Genomic DNA, 17,298 nt, shown 5'->3' with positions numbered 1-17,298 from the left:
AGCAAATTTTCTTTGTGAAACATGTTAATTTATTTATCCCAGTTAAACAGCACAATCAAGCAAACTACTATTTGATCAAACCCAATTACCAAATTCCGCATTTACTACAAAGGATACCAATTTTAAGTCAACCAAGCATAAAGCTCCTTGCAGCATAAAGAGTAATGCGAGGAGCATTCATTTTGCAAACTGGTGTCCTGTCTATATATTTATATGCAGCGTAGATTTATAGCGCATCAAATACAAACCACTTATTTACACAATATGGCTGACAAAGTTTCCTCACATGGGGATAACACAGACGAAAGTGAATTATTAAGTGTCCAAAAGAAAATAAGTGAAACCAGTCTTCAAGCAGATGCATCTGCTAACGAAGACGAAAAGAACGAACGAAAAATAACTCAAACAGATCACTTGAACAAGAAATTGCTTGGTGCCTTCCTGTCTCGCCTGAACACCAACGAGAATTCTGTTGCTCTTGCTGCCAATAAACCGGAGGAAGACGAAAGGAAGGAAGACAGTTTTGACGAGCATAACTAATCACTATGGCAAGAAACTATTTCGTAATTGGCATTTCAGGGTAAGCTGAACTGAATAAGTAATAAAAGTAATTCGATTGTTCACAATCACGGTCTATTGGTGGGTGGTGCTTTGCCTATGGTGGATGCTACACTCTTCACGCTGGGGTTCCATTACCCACATGGGTACAATATGTGAAGTACTGGTGTCCACGGCAGCTGTCAGTCACTGAGATGGCCTACCCTTTCGGAAAGAGTTCCTTACGTACCCCCCGCGTAACTCGTACGTAACTCTTACCGTCATCTCTTTTATACGTGAAGCATTCCGCATACTTGGGTTAAAATTGGTCTCATGTTTTGGTGTTTATTTATAAGTATTTCTTCAATTTGAGCATAATAATTTTCAGTACAACAAACAGTGGGAAAACAACTGCTGTGAGAAAACTACGTGCAACTTTTCCTGGGTCTACCACAATGTGTCAAGATTGCTACTTCCTGGTTGGTTCATATTTAAGACAGCCAATAAAAACTGTAAAGATTATGGTTATGCTCAACAAGAATGTTAAGAATACCCAAATGATTTTGAGATGCAATTTTCTCAAAAGTAGGAGGGAGGTATTCGGTTATTTTCTATATTAAAACAAAGTGGTATGCATGATGAGAGAGGAAAGTGTATATTTCTTCCCTGCAAACACTGCTATTCACACTTTGAACTCTACTCTTTATCATTCGATCCTTATTAATTGTCGGACGTGAATAACATAATCTACATCAACTGACACAGGTCGTTTTGGAACCAGTAGTAAAAGTGTTTAGCCAAAGGCCTGTGTTTTGATTCTCCAAGTGGGTACAATGTGTGAAGACCATTTGTGGTGTCCCCACTGTGAATATTGCATATATTTCTGGAATATTACTGAAAGCAGCAAAAAACCTAATTCACTCACTCCCTCATATGACACATGAAGTATTTTTTATTGGCAAGGAAGATTATGGATGCATAGATTTAGTAAGATGTCATAATTCGTCTGTCAATGTTACTCTAATAATTGGTTGTGAATGTATTCTAGGATCCTCATGATGAAAGGCTAGAGATGATACCACAACGAAACCATGCCAACTGGGAAAGTAAGTTTATCATGTCTTGCCTTGTTTTTCCCTGCAGAAGTGACTAAAAATGATGTGGCCAAGCTCTGGTTGATATATCTCATATTAAACAACAATCCAATTAGACATTGTCGTAGGCTTGTATACCACCACCATCGGATTTGGATTATTTACTGGGGTCTCCTAGTAATGGTAAGAAAGTGGTACTTTTCGGATTATTTTACTGTTAATGAAATTGTAATGCAGTATGGCGTCTAGTATATGAACGACTAAGCCTTGATGTGCAGGAAACAACATAGCATTCATATACTTCACTGCTGAATGTCAATAGGAAATGTGTGCACTGTTACAGAACTGGGGCAGTCGGGTAGCCTTGTGGTTAAAGCGTTCGCTCGTCACGCCGAAGACCTGGGTTTGATTCCCCACATGGGTACAATGTGTGAAGCCCATTTCTGGTGTCTCCCGCCGTGATATTGCTGGAATATTGCTAAAATCCCCGTAAAACTAAACTCACTCACTCACTGTTACAGAACTGTCTGCAATTGATATGAAGTCAATGGTGAATAATGTCCATAAGTGGATACAGTACCAACAAACCAAGAGAAGCAACTCCCCCCAGTTTTCTCTTCATTGACGGATTCCTGATTTACAACTATAGGTAGGTAAGGGAGCATGTCTGTGTCACATATTGGTGGGATGGAAGACATATACTTCAAAGTCAAACTGAATAGGATATCTTTATATTAGCTGTTTGTAAAATGACTTGAATGCCATGATTAGGAGGTGATCTGCACCAGGGTAAACCATGTTTGGATGCAGAACGTTCACAGTCTGGGTCATTTTGTTTTTGTAATTGTACTGTGTATGCATGACACACCATTGAAGGACCCAATCTGTTTTCTCTGAGGAGATTCTGGACTAGAATAGATCTTCAGCAACCCCGCTTGTCACAAAAGGTGACGAATAGGGTTGAGCGTTCAGTCTCATTGATGCATTTCACCGTATCCCAATAGTGTACATTGATGCTTGTATTGTCAATCACTGGATTGTCTCATCCAGATTCAATTATTTACAGACTGCCATCATATAGCTGGAATATTGCACAGCGTAGTGTTAAACAACAAACTGACTATACAAAATGTTTACTTTATGCTCTCAGTACATGTTCTGTAGATAATTCAGGGTCTCATATTTAGCTTTATGAAAATGAGCATTGTTGCGGATTTGTTTTCTTGTTGCAATTTAATTCTTAATAAATTATTCAACTTTTTATTCTGTTTAATGTTATAATACAGTTGGATTTCCCACATTAGTATAGTGTGTGATAACTGATGTCTTTAATATTGGTAAAAGCTCCATAAAACCTCACACTCACTCACTCACCCCCACTCACTCACTCACTCACTGTATATTTGAGATTTTAATTGCTATGTTGTGTTACAGTCCCTTGGCAGAGTTATTTGACAGGAAGTATTTCCTCACCATTGACAAGGAGACATGTAAAGATCGACGGAGGTATGACACTTGTTTCTTCCTTTGAGTGCATCCACTGATGCCTAGTATCAGTCAACACACTTCAGTGGTGGACTTGTACATGCTGTATGCACATCATGCACCATTAGGACCTGTATCACTATTTGTATTTCCCAGCCACGAGGTGGGAGGAAGATACTGTTACAGGGTGTTTTTTCGTCAATTCTTCCATGAGCTGGATTTAGTTTCCCGAGCACAAATCACGGTACAAGTTCCCTGTATTCTCTTGTACTGCATGCTTTCTATTGCGCCATGGGTGAAAATCTGATAATAAATAGAGGAACACTGCACTGAAGTGATGTTGCATTATGTGTTTTCCTCAGTATGAAATAATATAGATTTCGAAAAACAAATTTACTATCAGCCCTGTTTGAATTAGCCCTTTGACGATTGTGTTCTTCTAAATGAGAAGTTTTGAATCAGTAACATTCGAAGTTCACTTGACTGGAAATAAAGGAAAGAAGGTATCAGTGGTTTGTAGAGTTAGCATAGTGAGATGAGCGTACATGATGCACCAAAATGTGACATGTACTCGCAAGCATCAAGACTTAACACGATTTCAATAGGTACACTCAGATAAATGACATATATATATATATTCTAATGTTATGATAATTTGCATAAGGCAGTATTGATGACATTGTGTTCTAGTTTCCATGTTTGCCCGATATTAATGTGTTGATGTGTTACTCTTCAGTGAGAGGGTGTACGTGCCGGCAGATCCTCCCTGGTATTTTGAGGAGGTGGTGTGGCCAATGTATAACCTCAATCTAGAAGAGATCAGGGCCCAGAATGACATATGTGAGTTTCTCTGAATTATGTTGGCACTTGTATTATCAGTATAAGGAAATGATGTATCCTCCCTACAACCTACCAAAGTCTAGTGATAGTCTATTGTGACCAACTATTGCAATCGTTTTTCTCTCTCCTTGAATTGTCTCATTTGAAGTCAGTTCCCAAATGAATGTAGTAGATATTGTAGGTGGGCATGCACAGTGCTCGACCAATAGGATGTTGATGGTAGGTTGGTAGTTGGTAGGGCTATAACAATGCATTGAACTATCGATCGATTGCAATTGTTGAGTTTCGATAGCAATTAATCGACGGTAGAAACTAAAAACTATCGATGCATTTATTGAATGTGTGACTATGGATAGTTTTGTAATTGACTTTATTTTTATTAAATATTTATGTTATTTTGTATTTTTTTATTGTTTGGGTGAAGACTTGCAGCTCCATAGAGTTTATGTTTTAACGGTTTACTTGATCTGGGTTTCAAGTTTCTTGTCAGCTATTATTAGAGACTGAAACTACTTCAACTTGTTTATATTTCATATAAACTATATTTTATATGCTGTACAGTATGTGACATTTAAAGAAAACAGATTATCTTCTTCTGTTATGAAACATCTAATTTGGAAAAGTTACTTATGTACTCTGTTTTGGCAACAACCAACCTCCTACTCCTGATTAAACAAGACACCTGTGTGAATGATTTCAACAAAAATTTGCACAATGTCACTGTAGTGGGTTAGTGAAAACCAAGTCATCATCGTCTGGTGACAGTCTCCTAATGTTGTCATTTATTGATATGAAAAGTACTTGGCTTGCAGCCTGATACTTGATTCTGGACCCGTGAAGATCCGGGGTAGAATAGGTCTTCAGCAACCCATGTGCTTGCCATAAAAAAGGCGACTATCTTGTCGTAAGAGGCGACTAACGGGATCGGGTGGTCAGTTTCGCCGACTTGGTTGACACATGTCATCGGTTCCCAATTGTGCAGATCGATGCTCATGCTGTTGATCACTGGATTGTCTGGTCCAGACTCGATTATTTACAGACCGCCGCCATATAGCTGGAATATTGCTGAGTGCGGCGTAAACCTAAACTCACTCACTCACTCACTTGATTCTGACCCTACTGTCTATAACTAAGATTGTGTTAGATATGACAATATTATATCTGGTTCATATTGGTGGTGGTCCGGTTAATTGAAATAATCGAAGATTGGTCGCAATGACTAAACGACCAAGCAATCGATCATGTTTTCTCATAATCGAACACAAACAATTTTGAAACACTTGAAATATACATGTTAATAGATATGAGTTGTCCATCGAAGTGAATATATTTTTCACAGGCAGATTATGAGGTTAAAGGTTGATGGTAGATTAGCCTTTCCAGGTTTCCATCAAAGTTTTAAAGATTTTCCTATCTTTTGACAGGTTTTGAGTGGAGCAGAGGACCAGGAGAAACTGGTAAACATAATAAAAGAAGATATCCATGAATTCTTAAAGAAATCCAGGTGTTTGTGAACATGTTGAGGTTAGAATCTGTGATGGATACTATGAACAGACCTGTATGAAGGCTTTGTGTATGTATGCAAGAGAGATCAGAATAATGGTATTTACATGCATTTTGGTTTCTGAGAAGGTATAAACATGTCTCAGGTATTTTGTTGTATATTGAGAACTAGACTACTGTATTACATACTCATGGAAACAAACAAGGGAACACATGAAAGTACAGGTGTTCCTTTATTCTTTTCCAGGTTTCTTTACAAGGTATATATTGCAATGTGGGTGAAATTCTGGAAATAAATAAAGGCACACTTGTACTTTCATGTATTCCCTTATTTGTTTCCATGAGTATATGTATCCACCATTCCACTGATAAACAAACTTTGGAGGCAAATCTTTTGATTAAAAAAACCCAGATTCACAGTGAATTCAGATTTAGCCATAAAAACATATGCTGTGTGATTTTAATAACAGTTGTTGTTATAAGTCATGTAGATGCAATAGGCATTTTATAAGCAACTGTTTCTTTATGCACATCTAACTTAACAGTTCGGTTAACTTTGTAACTTCCCTTTGACATGACAGGATCTCCTGATCTCAGGTTCAAACCCCTGATTTACAGGATTATGATCCTGGATTTGTCAACGGTGTACCCGTGCTGTTGGGTTTCAGGAAATAATCTTTTTTCTTTAACCTTTTATCTGCTTCACTTTGTGTTTCACTTTGGCTTTTACATGAAGCTAGCATATCACGTTGCAACTGATTCCTGTATCAGTGTGTGACTTTTTTATCAATCCAGGGAATACTTTGTATGTTTTGCTTGACAAATGTGTGGGTCACTTTTTAGGGGTACGGTGAATAATATGTTTATGAATAATCCAGGATTTTACAAAGTTTCAAGTTTTCAAACTGAAATTCAAAATCTTTATATTATTTTTCATATCATGATAGTAGTGAAACTTAAGACAAATTGCATGTGTTATTTTAAACTCATGTCCCCTTGTATATTCGGAAAAGGGAAAACAATAGAGGATAGTAATATATTTTTGGATCACGTGACTGTGTGCTGCAATTATGTTCTAATTAGTATTGTATTAGTGTGTTGTTAGTTTGTTACACTAACACATTAACTAATGACTGATGTTATTGCATGTGGGTTTTTTATGTAAAAACAAAACGTGTCTATAGAGACTTTAATGTGCTGAACTAGTTAAATTTAAAAGATTCTGATCGGCCTTCTCACTTGTCAAAGAACTTTCTTGGCTTCCCTCATCACCAGGCCTCTCAGGAGGGTGGTGTTACACTTGTTGAAGTGCCGATCAGCTATCATAGTTAATAGCTTCGGTGAGTGGCAGTTTAGAAGTACAGTATTGACAAACTTTATGGAAAAAAACTTTTATATTTCATGACAGCGACGTTACGATACAGATTCTTGTACCGTTGTCAAGTTAGACATCAGTTAAAGAATCTGTATCAAAACCTTGCACTCACAAAATAAAGGATCTTATTCACATAGTTTGTCAGTATTTATCACAGTTAATGCTGCACACTCAGTGTTTCTTTAGTGCACTTAACTGCAGTGTTATTTACTTGGAGGGCAAAATGATGTACATTGTATCTGTTCCAGTAATTTACATCTACATTCCCAAAACATTACTCATTCAGTTTCAACAAAACCATTCTCCAGTTTTCATTAAGAACAGTTTAGAAGTATCTGATATGTACATTTTGTGATAAACACTTATTAATATGTAGTATGAAAGACAGAATTATGAATGGAGTTAAATGTAGTAGAGCTTGGAAAGATGAGGTCTAGGAACAGTGTAGAAAGAGTCATGGCTGTAGTAATATGTATTTAGGGACCGTTCATAATTTGTGGGGTGGGGAGGTGTCAGCAATTTTTGTACCTGCGTACTAGGGGGTCAGCAATTTTGTACATTTAATGTTTAAAATTATGGGAAGGGGAGGGTGGGTCATTGATTTTGTACATGACACATTGGGGGGGTGTTTCACTTATTTTGTACATAAATTTTAGGGGGGTCATTCACATTGTACATGCTTCTCCATAAAAATCATCACCACCCCTAGCCATAAATTATGAACGGTCCCTTAATTGGACACGTTATTACATTGAACCAGTGTCCCCTTTCTAGGTACGGTTGAGCATGTCACTGTGTGCACCACTGATTATATATCTTTGTATGCTTGTCATATTGATACCTTTTATACATGATAGTGTATTTGAATGTCAGTTCTGAATAAAACCATCATCATATATTGTTGATTATTATTGTTGTGGGGTTTCCGAGTTAGAATTGGTCTCCGGCAACCTAAACTGGTCATAGTAACAACTCTATGGATCATGTGGTTAGGCTCAGTGACTTGACCAGACTTGTTTACTGGCTGTCATCACATATTTTGTTCAAGGAGGCATCCCACGGTGGTTCAGTTGATCGTTTTTAAAAAGCACCTTTTTCCATTATGACATAATCTATAACTTCAGAGGCACAAACCATCTAGCAGCACAGTTGAAAATTGTTACAGAGAAACAGGTAATTCAGTAGGGTTGGCAATCAATATAGATCAAAGAGGTTGATAATCGTTAACTAAATATTGATCGCTTACCGATAAATATCAGAGACATAACCTGAGCAAAAATGTCTGAAAAATGATGAATATATTCTACATCTCTGGTGAGTGGTGACATGTTTTGCAAAACAGCGTCCTGAACATAAGTTAGAATCAGACCATGAATAAAGTCCTAAATATGCATATTGTGTGAGAAAATCAAACCTTTTTCTGCCACAAAAGTTAATGTGTGATATTATTGATAACACAATTTTCATATCGATAATCATTAATAATTTTTCTTATCGACAATATTTCTAATTCTCAATCATTTTAGTCAGCCTTAAAATTCAGTGGTTGACAGTTTTGAGCAACGAAGCTCCTACTCTGGGTATGAGAGCCTGAGTTTAGGCCTCTGTAGTTCTAACTGAGATGATCATTTCACAGATACAGTTTTCCCAGAAATTATTGAGAAAATCTTTATTTCCTAATACTGATAATAGAATTTTAAAATAGGTGTTACATTATGTAGTTAGGTACTCAATATGGGAGGCAACTCTTGTAGGCTTAAGAATGAACCTTGTTATCTCCCCTGGTGTAGCCAATGGCTTCCTTTGTTGACATGGCAGATTTGACAGCCAAAGAATGCTGGTTCTAGATGATTTTGAAAGGGGTGTGACTAATGCAAAAGAGTTAGCTGGTAGACATGACATTCCTCTGTCTACAGTATACAGTCTTGTCAGAACTTCAAAGGATATTCAGTCAAGAGCAGGGATTGAGCAGAAGACAGGAGAAGGGAGGCCAAGGAAGTATAGTACTATGGATCACCGGTGACTTGGTCAGATTGTGAGTAGGGGAAAATTGGAAAGCGTTGAGAATATCAGAAATGAGATGATTAATAGAGGGAGTCCTCAGGTATGTAATGAAACCCTTAGACAAGAATTACAAAGTCTTAACTGGATGAAAAAGCGTGGAATTCCATCACCATTGATGAAAGATGCACAGAAAGAAAGACGTTTAAAATGGTGTAGGGCTCATGAAAATCAAGATTGGGTTAATGTTTTCTTTTCTGATGAAAGTTCTGTCTGGCTTTTTCCAAACTGTGTGAAAATTGGACAAAAGATACCGTGAAATCTATCTACCAACGCCCAAAGCATAGCCTGAAATTTCATGTGGGGTGGGATATCATCACGTGGAGTGCAACGTTGTGTATTTTCAATGGAAATTTGACCAATGAAAGATATGTTGACATCTTAAATGGTCACCAACTTCCAACAGCCTGAACACCAGGCATGATAACAACCCACAACACACTGTGGGCTACATAAAACAGTGGTTGTCGGACGAAAACGAAAGTTTTAAACTGGCCCAGCTACAGCCTTGACAACCCTATTGAGAATGTGTGGGGACTAATGAAGGACAGAATAAACCAAAAAGGACTTAAAAATATTGAGGATATTAAGAAGTAGTTGAATATTAGGATACGCTGTCACACAATTTCCTACAAACTTTGGTCAGTAATGTACCTAGGCGCATTCAGTCGTGCATTGCCGTGCAAGGAGGTCTCACAAAAAAACACTTAGACTGTAAGAGAATCATATCTCATCATATTCATTTAAGTATAACTTCTATAGTTTATATACACGTATTAGATATTTGCCGAAACAACTTTCTCGATACTTTCTGGGAATACTATATATACCTTCACTGAGATAGAACTTCTTGGCAAAATATTGTTGTCATCTTCTATAAAATCCACTGGTTCTTTCTAATGGGATGGATCATGCCAGTTGGATACTGGTAGGTACAGTTCAAGACAAGTGTTTGCCACTGATATGGCAATGTCCCCCGCCGCTAAAGAATGGAATATTTATAACATATTTACTACCTTTTATTTTTTGGTCAAATACAAGATGCCTGAAATGACTGGTGTCTGCATAATCACCCAATGTAGGCTGTTGACATAATTGAAGAAATTGGGTGCAACGTTTTATGAGATACCATGTTTACATAAGTTTGAAGATAAGGTCAAGGTCACCCAAATCAACTGGTGTCTGCGTAATCCCCCCAATGTAGGCTGTCATCAAATTTGAAGACATTGGCTACAACAGTTCATGAGATATCACATTAACAAAAGTTTGAAAAGTGGTCAGTGTCATGGTGACCTTGAAAATAAGGTCAAGGACACTCAAATCGACTGGTGTCTGGGTAATCCCCCAATGTAGGATGTCACCAAATTTGAAGACATTGGGTACAACAGTTCATGAGATATCGCATTAACAAGAATTGGGACATACGTACGTACGGACGCTGCTGAATACATAGTCCCCCGTTCCGTGTTGCAGCAGGAGACAATAATAAAGACACTTTCAGCTCAGTCCCTGAATAGGAGCTGACACTATACAGTACTGTCAATAGCATGTACTACACTGAAAAAATACTCATGATTATGAGATGACAAATTTTATGGATATCAACATCTCTTATTTTGCGAGTGCGACATTTCGATACAGATTCTTCTACCATTGTCAAGCATGAATGATATCAGATATCCACAAAATAACAACATGAATCAGTATTGTTTAAAAAAACATTTATACAAGAGTAAACATTTAAAAAACTATCAATGTACAAAACAATTATTTGTATTAAAGAATGAAAGAGTTGACGTATTACCTAATTTATCAACATTGAAAATACTGCTTGACATGCCCCAAGTGCTTTGTGTGATTCAAGTTACTGCTACAGTCTCAACATCAGAGGAGATGTGCAGGTTTCATGTAAAAATTGTTTTTCCCCTAAGGAAATCACAATCAAGTTTGTACAAGGAACTCACGAAAATGATGACAATGAAACTACAAAATGATAAAATGAATCTGTGGTATAAATCCTTAAATAAGATTTTTTTTATGAAATTAAAATCCTCAGCACATTTTCCATCAATCAACAAAAGTAAATAACTGCCAGAAGGAATATGAATACGACACAAGCAAATGTGTAATTATCTGTTGTTCATTGTCTGAAACAAACATAAGATACAAACACTTGCTGCCCAAACAGATTGATGATGGATCAGAGCATTAAATACCTTTTGAGAGGAATGTTCCTTCTCAGCAAAATAACACAATTGTGTAGTTTCAAGTCTTATCCAATAAATCCTCTTCAAGGACTTTCTATGATTGTTCACAAAAATACCCTACACAATTTCTGAGTAGTACCCTGGTTGACTTTTTCTTCCATGGATAATGATGACCATATTAAATGAAGCTACAGGCAGTAACCATGGTAACTTGTAAACCAATCCTTTCGGTCCTTCTAATGACAAGATACAACATGTCCATAAGTAAGAACAATTAATATTAATTATGACTGAACTTTCCAAATTTAAACTCAACTACTACCAAGGTCAGCAAATACACCTGTATTTCTCCATCTCACTGGCACACACATCAACATGATGACAGGTCATGGCTCAGTTTGAAATAATTTTAACCAAATGTTTTCAGTTACTTGTTTTGTAGATTTTTCTTTAGTCATGTGATCAGAGTGAGTGAGTGAGTTTAGTTTTACGCCGCTTTTAGCAATATTCCAGCAATATCACAGCGGGTGACACCAAAAAAGAAGCTTCACACATTGTACCCACATGGGGAATCGAACCCGGGTCTTCAGCGTGACGAGCAACCGCTTTAACCACTAGGCTACCCCACCGCCCCCCGAAAATGAAAATTGCAAGAAACATGTTAAAAACATGATTGGAAATAATCTCATTAATCCATTTTAGAGGGAGAAACATGATTGTCTGAAAGGAACCCATAATGACCTACCCACAGTAGCCTTTCCAATCTCCCAGAAAGGTTTTACCTTTAGTGTGACAACAGCAGTCATCATAAACTTCACCACTTTCCATTAAACATTACAAAGTAAAGAATAAGTCATCTACTTTAAAGTTTCTAATAACTAGTATGTTTAGCTTTCATTTCCTTTTTTTAAGGCTGCATCACATGAGCATCTGCAAACGCTTTGAGTGATATGTCGTTGTGAACAGTATTCTATTTCAATCACAGCTTCAGGTGGACAAACTGCCCAAGGTGACACTTGTCTTGCATGTTCTGGGTGTTGAACCAAACATTTTGTGGCACTGACAACCCAAGAACCACAATCAAGAGAAAGCTGAGATTCCAATCCATGGTCAATGGATCCAGGGACATCTAAGGGGGATAATTCTTCATATCTAGGTTGTGAGCCTCAGACCACCAGGCTACCAACCTATTCACTCCAGATTCAGGGGGATATGACTGATTTTGTTCTGTAGACTTCCTGATATTGTGATAAATAATGAGCAAAAGGATTGTCATGGAAACACCTGTTTTCCTGGAAATGTAGAACTATGAAAGACAGGCCATTATAGCATCCACATCAAACTGAAAGTTGAGCCATGTTTTTGAGGTAAGTTCTCCTTTGCTGACGTCCCGCTTCTTCTGTAGTTTCTCTGATTGAGAGGAACGACCTGAAACGTTTAATGTATTGTCATTCCTGAGACCCATCAGATTTGGTCAAAAGTGATTGAAGAAACTGATAGTGCTTACCTTGGCATTTTCTAACTGAAACAATACTTCTCATATATATATCTATGGACAGACAGCCTCATTTGTTACATGGAACAGTGTTATCCAGGTTTTCTGTCTATGGTGAACCTATGACTACCATACAGGAATCCAGTATTCCAGTTGCATAGTTTGATGCTCATGCTGTTGATCACTGGTTTGTCTGGTCCAGACTTGATTATTTACTGGCCTCTGCCATATAGACGGAATATTGCTGAGTGCAACGTTAAACAACAGGTTGAATATCCGTGATCAATGATAGCTATATGTACATAGAGAAACACTTTCTCTTCCGGTCGGAACCTATTTCCACAATCTTATATGCAGGATAAATCTGTCGTTTCAAATAAAAATATGTTTCATGTTACTTTGGATAAGATAGAATCTGCCCAACTCAACATAAGTCAATATTCTGCAAGTTCAGTGAATTTACCTTGTTTGTCAAACTGAGTAGCAAGATTCCTCCTAGTATGCCCTGTGACCGCACCATTTCGAGCCTGGGAGAAGAAAAATGAAACCACATTCTAGTCAAGTACATTTGACTACTTACAAAACACTGTGCTGATGTGACCTAAAGTCAATATAAATATACTATTCAAATGACAACCTCTCAAAGCAGTCAATCACATTCAGCCTGGAAACTCAGCAGTTAGCAACTGCTTAAAAAACAGAATCCTAAGTGGAATACTGAATTCTGGGAGTGCATAATCAGTGTAGTCAATTACAACAGCAAGACCTCCTTGCCACCAGGACTTTGTTTTGTTCCTATATCTAACTCTGCACAAAATGGTTCTCCCTAAAAACAGTAAATGGAGAGCAGCCACTAGTTTCAGGATCATGCCATTTGCATCAGAGCTATGTGTCAATTGTATTAAAAACCAGACTTCATCTTCACCCCAATCTAAAACCAAAACACTTTCATTTTAAATCTTCACAGAGAAAGGAGCAGTTTTTAATCCTGTGCAACTATAGAGTCACAATGTGATGAATAGGAAAGTGGTCAGATACTTTGCTTTCTTCCGTGGAGCAGAGTCGGAGGATCAAGCATTTTTTAGAAATATTTATTCACAACTAGGTAATATCTAAGTCACAAAAGACTAATTTGATAAGAATTCAGTAAACATGCAAGATGTCCAACTAATATTTGAAGAGCTCACACCCTGTACACACAGACACACTAGTGGTGTTCCGATTAATTGAAATAATCGAAGATTGGTCACAGTGATCAAACGACCAAACAATTGATCACATTTTCTCATAATGGAACACAAACGATTTGGGAACTACTGTTGTTTGAAACACTTGACGATGGAACATATCTTAGAAGTTGTGAGGGCCTGAGAACGTGTTTAATTCTTAGAAAACTCACTGACAAGTCATGACTTCATATTTCTTAAGGACTCCAGGAAGTTTATGTTCATGCTATATGAGTCACATGCAACGTAAAACACAACTTTGCAGATTCTGATACCTTTCGGTATGGACTTACCGAAACAAATCGTCAAAAATGAAAATTCAACTTATAAAGTTGAAAAATAATGCGATGAAAAAAACCGCGCGAAATCGGAGTTCAAACGTTTCACTAATTTTCCCCCGACTTTTCTGGGGAAAACGGGTTTCAACAGCTGGGCTGCGCTCATAGCACATGCGCAAGTAAATAGGTTCGCGCGGGTGAATACTCGGTGAAGGCTTTGGTGTGAGCTATTTTTCTAATGTTTTGTTGATATCTCACAGGCGCGAGCTTTTTATATGTTATGACAGTAAATTAACTGTTTATATAATTTCATTTGTCTATTTCACCACACGTTCTTCTTACCGAGTCACTTTCTCAGTTCGATACTTAAAAGCAACGTCATTATTTAGCGTTGACACAATTTCTAACTGTGATATAGATATGTCGTTGTCACAGACAAAACTCAATGTCTTGTTTTATTGACACCTGTGTGTCTGCCTGCCTGTCTGCTAATGACAATATTCAATACACAACTGCAATCACTGACCACATGCAATTTGAACTTAACACCAATTAGGCTATACACCATAAACAAAATGCATTGATTTATGGCCGGAGTTCGGTCTCTGTCACATTATGTAATTACACAGACAGGCAGGTGTGATACTTGAACACATGACATGTTATGATGTCTGTTGATTGCAAAATGTTATACACAAAAAATGAGCATGTATTTACAAAACCCAACATCTCTATATATACACACACAATGAGCTGTGAGGGCAGCATCAAATGAACCAGCCGTTACACTTGAGTGCACACCCACCCGCTCTGACTGGGTTCGGTATCCCGGCTGCTTTGTTTCGAGGGAGGTAAACCCAAGTACAAAATATTGCACTTTTGATTTGCGATTATACGCTTATAATTTTGTTTATTTGTTTTTTCATAATCAGCAATGCATATTATATGTCATGAATAAGTGATAATTGTGTTTTAATTATGTTTGATTTTTTGGTTGCATGTGACCTTTAAAGTAGCAAGTTGCATCATTTTACATTGGATGTGAGATTTGCATACGCAATTTGTGCAGTTTCTAAATAAAACAAAACAAGCATTGTCACTAAGGTGACTTAAGCCCCCCTACAAATTATCAAATCAAACTTAAAAGTAATGAAGTTACACTCCTCGATCTGTTGCAATCTGAATTACGTTAATCGAGCAGGTATATATACTGGAAATACACCTGCCAAACTTCGATACAGGTCACCTATGAAGTTTTAAAATCCATGCAAACAGCACCGAATTGTTAGCAAAAGCGATACTCTTCGGGCATTGCAAAGTCGGCCACTGGTGGTTGTTGAACGATTTTACTAGCTTTACTTCAGCTAGACCAGAGTTTCCCCTTAGACCACAGCTACAACTTTTACCCTGACCGGAGCGGCTCAATCATTGACAATCTTTAAATACTGCCTAAAGACATAACCCTTACAAAGATTGAATTACAATGAAGGAATAGCACCTGTACTGCAGTGTATTTTAATTTTTGTGTAAGCGCTAGCTCGTCATGTGTCAATTGAAATTTACATCGTCTCCCATATCTGCATCGTGGACTACGGCTTTGCAGTGGTAGTCTCTTTATAGGAGATATCAATCCTTAGCGCCTTCCTTCAGACTGTCGCATGCTTTGCATCGGTAATCTGCCGTGCCGTAAATGTCGATGAAACTTATGACACATTCGGCAATGTATCCCTGGGCGTCGGTGATATAAAGAAGTCCCTATTTCGTTAAATCTGCCCAAACTTTGGGTTTTGAATGTAAGCATTTATTTATGATGACTGAAGTACGTTGTTGGAAGACTTTTATGGCGTTTGGCGTGTTCTGCCTGGAGTTGAGGGTCAGTTTGTTTGGCACTCTTTTTCTTTCATTTGGGGCGCGTCTCAAACAGTTTTTTTCCCTTTTAGCTCCCATATCGTTTTATCCACATGGATAATGTTGAACAGATGTTTTTGATCAGTAAATTTTATGGCTCTTCAAAGTTTGAAAGTCGTGAGCGCTTTGCAGGGTCTTTGACATAGGACCAAGAACAGAAAATGTTCAACAACCAAAGGCAACTTCAGAACAAGCGTTTAAAAGTGTTGTATGTGGTAAGTTTCGGTTTGGCAACAAAATAACAAAGTAGCCCGTGAAAGTTTTTTGAAGACAACTTTTGCCCAAAAGTAGCGTCCAATATGGCGCCATCATAAACATAGGCACATTTGTTGTGATGCTACTGTGTAGAAACATGCATAGAAACAAAGTGATGCAGCGTTTGAAAGCCGTAGTAGCCCTTGTAGTTTTAGTGCAGCACATTTTGGGAGGTATGCAGTCAGGATTTTGCTGAAAACATCAACAAAACTTCAATCCCAAATAGCGTCCAAAGCGGTGCATTTTAGCGACGATTTTGAGCCATCCAGGCGAAAATTGTAGGCATTTTGATTGCGCATCTGCTCAAGAACTTTGGCACACATTGGAACATTAGTTTTGGAGATATTTGAATTTAAAATTGAAATTTTTGAATTAATTTTGAATTATCTGCCCTTTGCTATTGGGCCTACAGCCTAGAGATTTTAAAGCGATATCTACACCTCGGTGGGCATCTGGGTAATTTTTGTCAAGGCATTCTGTCCAGCGATTGCTCTCTGTAGCTCTGTTACAAAATACGGCGGAAGAATAAATAATAATAATAATAATAATAAAACACGAGCGATTACAATAGGTCTCCTGCCTAAAGGCAAAGGAGCCCTAATTAAAATCGTTATTTTGAGTTTTCTCGGGTTTTGACCGAACTTGATAGTATGTCAAAATGCTTTCTAATGGTCAAGGTCACCAAAGGTCCACGGGGTCAAGGTCATTTGACTGGTCCATCACAAGACAAAAACACGCTTTTTGGCGAGCTAAAAGCCGTTGTTATTACCTCTAGGGTGACAGGAATTAGTGTTTCTGTTTTGCCCAGACCCGATGTATCATATCGCCCGGTCAGATTTAGTGACAAATATGTCGCTACTGTCCGCATGTCTGTCCGTCAAAATACTGTATAGTTAAGTATCTCGAACTATGAAACGCACAGAGTTGAGCTTTTGCACACAGCATTCCCTTTGACTGTGCCTAACGATGATGTAAAAATCAAGTCATTTGAATTTCAACTTTTGTTGCTATGGCAACCTGATAAATGAAAAACT

The 17,298-nt window shown here is 37.7% G+C and overlaps 2 protein-coding genes across 2 annotated transcripts in view; one reads left to right on the top strand and one right to left on the bottom strand.

Annotated features, from left to right (window-relative positions):
* The first annotated feature begins 256 nt into the window (after positions 1–256).
* On the top strand, positions 257–5,923 carry LOC124282445 (nicotinamide riboside kinase 1-like). Its single transcript, XM_046718430.1, is given in 8 exon segments — positions 257–580; positions 926–1,016; positions 1,586–1,643; positions 2,153–2,255; positions 2,257–2,280; positions 3,066–3,137; positions 3,853–3,958; positions 5,381–5,923. Coding segments are annotated over 8 exon segments (579 nt in total). The 5' UTR covers positions 257–545; the 3' UTR covers positions 5,471–5,923.
* A 6,259-nt stretch (positions 5,924–12,182) lies between these two features.
* The window catches only part of LOC124282444 (m7GpppN-mRNA hydrolase-like), a 28,712-nt gene continuing 23,596 nt past the window's right edge, over positions 12,183–17,298 (bottom strand). Inside the window, 2 exon segments of the mRNA XM_046718429.1 lie at positions 12,183–12,530; positions 13,061–13,124. Of these exon segments, the coding sequence (XP_046574385.1) occupies positions 12,409–12,530; positions 13,061–13,124 (186 nt within the window). The 3' untranslated portion in view covers positions 12,183–12,408.

Source organism: Haliotis rubra, unplaced genomic scaffold, assembly GCF_003918875.1.
Source record: "Haliotis rubra isolate DU_JTF1 unplaced genomic scaffold, ASM391887v1 Scf3, whole genome shotgun sequence".
Classification (NCBI taxonomy): Eukaryota; Metazoa; Mollusca; class Gastropoda; order Lepetellida; family Haliotidae; genus Haliotis; species Haliotis rubra.
This window is presented reverse-complemented; position numbering and strand designations above follow the sequence as displayed.